The 4,960-nt window shown below is 30.9% G+C and overlaps 1 protein-coding gene across 1 annotated transcript; it reads right to left on the bottom strand.

Moving 5' to 3' along the window:
* Positions 1 to 247: 247 nt before the first annotated feature.
* On the bottom strand, positions 248 to 1,988 carry LOC114750286 (protein CROWDED NUCLEI 4-like; the record flags this gene model as incomplete). The annotated part of the gene is made up of 3 exons (XM_028938858.1): positions 1,594 to 1,988; positions 618 to 827; positions 248 to 501 (listed from the first exon to the last, which is right to left on the bottom strand). Coding segments are annotated over exons 1-3 (644 nt in total), but the record flags the coding sequence as incomplete, so codon positions are not given.
* Between the last annotated feature and the right edge of the window lie 2,972 nt (positions 1,989 to 4,960).

The following is a 4,960-nucleotide window of genomic DNA, read 5'->3' as shown; positions in this document are numbered from 1 at the left end:
TCACTGAAGCAGAATATGAGAATATGAAGAAAAAAAATGGAAGCAAAAACAATTTCTGAACTTTATGACAATCGATTTGTTGCTAAAAGAAGATAAAACTTCCAGCGTCATCTCAATTACACATAATATCGTAATTGTAATGATATATTATCATGAGAAGATGCGCAAAGATGTGAAGAATGAGCCTACAAATGGGACACAAATGATAAATAATCAGCACAACCAACATCATGATGATAATACGTACTCTGACTTGAAAGATATGGTACGCCTCCGAAGGTCATCTTCACGTGCTTCAACATCCCGAAGCTTCCTTTCTGCAACACTGTTATATCGACTAGCTTCTGCTTGTAAACATTCAGCAGCACGCACATTGGCCTCAGCCTCAGTAAATTTCTTCTGTGCTTCATCTATCAAACGATGGGCTTCAGCAAATTTACTATCAGCTGCAACTTTTGTTTCAGCACATTCAGAACGCATCTCACCCAAGGCCTTCTCAAGCTACAGAAATTGATAAAAATCATGACCTAAAAGATCAGACGCCAGAGTAATTATAGGAACATGCAAGAAGACATTAGTAATTTATATAAAAAGAAAACTATATTCAACAAGCTTACACTAGCTATACACTCTTTTTTCACTTCCACCGTCTTTTTCAAATTTTCTTCTCGTTTCCTTGCTTCAGCTAAAGCAGACAGCTGCATAGCTAAATCACGTTTATGAAACAACTCAGAAGATTCAGTTGAAGCCTTGAGTTGCTCATACTTGGAAGCCAATTCTTTTCTCTCCAATATGAGAAGGCCCATGTGGTGTTGATGATCATAGATCTACATTAAGTATATAAGTCAGATATATCATACCCATTGAAAAGAATAAGGAGTTTCACAAGCACTTGCATAAGGGAAACTTATGAGTGCATCTATTAAAATAAGATAACCTGAATAAGCGTGTTTACAGAGTATTCAGGTGGGAAAAAAATTACGAAGACCTCAAATCAAATTTAGGGGAAAACAATACAGCAGAGATTGGCTGTGGGGCTCAAAACGGGGTCAGAAAAAAGTTCCCATCATCAGTTTGCATCACGATGACTTTTGCTTCATTAGAATCGTATAATGGCCCGGTTCTAATCAGCTAATTATTAGTCAGGTGGCGATATACATGACCAATGAACCCACACTTAACCAGTAAGTCTAGTTTCATAGGCATATAATAAAGCTTCAACACGCAAAAAAATCTCACATTAGGATCGCCAACATACCATTCTACGCATTACTGACTTTCAGGCACATCAGTAAAGTATATCTTACAGCAGAACATATTGATTAACATGACAAGCCGTGACGAACAATTTTAATGCGCATTATTGAAGTTATTTTTCTTTTTGGAGGCAATCGATAAAGTCATAACTAAAAACAGAAATGTAATCGTACAGAATAAATTAGAAAAGTACAGTAAAGTTCACACGAAATAGAGGAATCACTGCATTTCACCTTCCAGTAAGAAATTCGACATCAATATATCTTTCCCAATTCTCCCAGGAGGTGAAGTCCTAAAGTAGAGAATTTCATAAAGAGAAGATAACAAAGAACAAACCTCAGCCTCGAGCTTGGCGATATAGGCCACAAGCGCCGCCTTGTCCTTCTGTTTAATCGACTCCTCGTCCAAGCCAGCTCGTTTGAGGCGCAACCAGATCTCATCGTCACTGAGAGGGCTTCTAACCCTAGAACGGGGAGTGATTGACAAGGGCTGAGCAGAAGGAGAAGGAGTCGCCATCTACGCTTCCCCCAATTGCCAGAAAACCCTAAAGTCCAATTGGTCTTGTGGTTCTCGGATTCAGCTCTCAAAAACGCAGATAAATCCTTCGCGACACTTCCTTAGAACCCCACCACCCCGATGGCTTTCCCGGTTGTGCCTTCAAAGATGAAAGTGGAGACAGCTTTACTACTGAGACTATTTCTTTTCTTCCTTCCTTTTTTTCTTGGCCAACGGTGAGAGTAAAGTGATCGTTGGCGCTTTATAATTCTTTATGGCCCGGATTCCTGTATTTCAGTTGTAATTTGGCCGGGATTCTTTTTATTTTTTTGATTTCCTGTTCAATGTTTAATAGTGTAGGGATGATTTTAAAAATAATTTGACGATATACAGATAAATATGCAGGGAAATTCATTTATAAAAAAAATGTTTTTAAAAAGTAACACCTCCAAATAAAGAATCTATCAAATATAAAAGAAAATTGATTCCACATCCCAATCTTATTAATGACGCCAACGTCATTGATGATTCTATTGTTTTGAATTCAAATTAAGTTCTTGCACAATTATTGAATTCAAAATAAAGAGCTGTTTAGGTGGTATAAGAAGTATTTTTGAAAAGTATTTTTTTATAAATCAAGATAAACTCCTCCACATATTTACTTCGTATATCGTAAAATCACTTTTGAAACTATAGTTTGGTTTCCATCCAAACGTCTCCTAAATTAGAAAGCATTAATTTAATTATTTTATTATAATATTTCAATTTCATATTAATAGCGCTTACTATTAATATTTCTCTGGTTAAGTTTCAAATTTGAAAAAGGGTGTGGTCCATTTTATAAACTTTAATTTGAGTTTATTTTATATTTAATACACTTTTTTTCTAATATTATCCTTAATTTTTTTATTAGATTTCTACGCACATTCTCTTTTTTATTTTTTTAATTTATTATAAGAACATATTTAAAAATATATATTTAAAATTATTTATTATTTTTAACTAATTATTATTATTTATAAATTAATTATTTGAAGTTTATAATAAAAACTAAAAGAGTACTATTAATATTTTTGTTCGAGAAACAAGTAAAGATATCATAAGTTACTATTTTTGTTTCAAATATTTTTCAACCGATCTTTGTATTATTAGTCTGTGAGACTTTTTTTCAAATAATAATTTTCAAAGATAATTAAAATAATCTAAATATAACCTGTTTTGAACTACAACATTATCGATGTAGGAGCTAAACAAGAGATTTATTTGGCTCTAAATACAATAACTCGGTTTGTTTTGTCTCACAAACTTATAATTTTTTTTTAAAAAGAATCTCTATTGTTTGCACATATCAAGATTCTCACAAAAAAAATAGTTTCAAGAGTTAAGATGCATTTAGTATTTTAAAGTATTTTTTTAGGTGCATTCACCACCCTAAAAATACTTCAAAATTCTGGATGTCCCTGAAAAATACTTCAAGATGCTAAATGCACATGAAAAAATACGTTATAGTATTGGATACACCTTAACCCTAGTTTTAATGTATAAGATTATTTTGATGAATAAGATTAAAAGGATTATTTATTACAAATAAATAATCTTATTAATTTTTTTAATATCCACATATTAATTATTTGGATTTTATATTAAAGAGAGGAGCTAGAATATAAAATTCTTCCGAAATGCACCTTACGTATTCCAGGGAAAACTATGTATGGTTACTTATATTATCCAATAATTAAACTATATTTTTTTATTATACTTTAAGTTTAGGTGAGTTACCAAAAAAATATAATAAATATAAGAATTAGTTAATTAATCATTAAAATTAAAAAAATTAATTAGTTAAGTTAATTATTTATATAAAAATATGTATTAAGTTTTCCAAAACCATCCTATTTTTATTTGCAACAGGAAACTAGCTATTAATGAATATCCCTTATATGCATATAAAAAAATTGAAAAAACCATATTGGAGGTACCTATACTTTCTCTTAATTTTCAATTTGGTACCTATGTGTTTTTTGTTCTTAACTAAATCTTTAATTTTGCTCTATTAACATCATTAATCCTTATGTAGAGACTAAAATATCAATAGAACAAAGTTATAAGAGCTAATGTTGCTAAAAAGATAAAATTAAATGTTTAATTAAAGGGAAAAAAACGCATAGGTACCAAATTAAAAATTGAGAGAAAGGATAGGTACCTCCAATATGGTTTTCCCTAAAAAAATTTAAGGAAAAAATTATAAATTTAAAAAATAAAATAAATTAAGTTCCTATATTTATAAATTATAACTAGGGTTACGTTTTTTTCGAAGACAAAGATGGAGTAGCACGTGATTACGAGTTAGTTATGTGAATTTGCGCTGTGAGTATTGTTTTCATTGATTAACCTCGTCATATGGTAGTACTCCTCTTGCTTTGAATTAATCATCACCAAAACGCCCGGGAAGATATATTTTATTAAAGATGATTGCCGCACATCAATTTTAGAGCTTTCCTCAGTCCATCTCATCCTGGTGTTCGCCGTGACCCACTGACGCGTGCCAAGAATTTGTGAAACGCAGTACTTCAGCCGCCATAAATAAGGCGAGAAGATCGATCTTGATCGACGAGCCACTTGCTCTATTTAGAGAGGGGGTACGATCCTTGTGCTCTACCACTTTCGTCCTTATTATCCATCACCTGTCACTGTTTTTCACAAATAAAAAATAATGATAAATAGATTTAAAAATTCCATCCGTTTTATATATAAACTTCAAATAACCGAATCACGTTTAACAAATTAATAGTTAAATTAGTTAAAAATAATAAATGAGTTATAAATGTATTTTTTTAAAATTTGTCCTTATTTATTAAGAGAATAAACAAGAGAGACAATAAATAAATAAAATGAGGAAAGAGAATATATGGGGATAATATTGATAAGAGAGAGGGAGCATAAATATGGTCATCTTATAGTCATCTAAGGATAAAATAGAAAATAATAATAAAAACTTAAACAAACTCAAAAATAAAATTTATATTTTTTACCAGACCATTTTTCAAAAATGAAGTATATATATAGAACCGGAGGGAGTATTAATTTATGCTCTCTTACTACTCTTATTAAATATGGGCATATATGAAATACTTATTGAAACTATTATAAGATCTCATAAAAATGATTAAAAATTTCCTTTGGAACGACTCTTGTAATAAACACCAGA

This window comes from Neltuma alba, unplaced genomic scaffold (assembly GCF_004799145.2).
Source record: "Neltuma alba isolate B1F8T4 unplaced genomic scaffold, ASM479914v2 tig00006415_pilon, whole genome shotgun sequence".
Lineage (NCBI taxonomy): Eukaryota > Viridiplantae > Streptophyta > Magnoliopsida > Fabales > Fabaceae > Neltuma > Neltuma alba.
The sequence above is the reverse complement of the archived record's forward strand: the minus strand, read 5'-3'. Positions and strand labels throughout refer to the sequence as shown.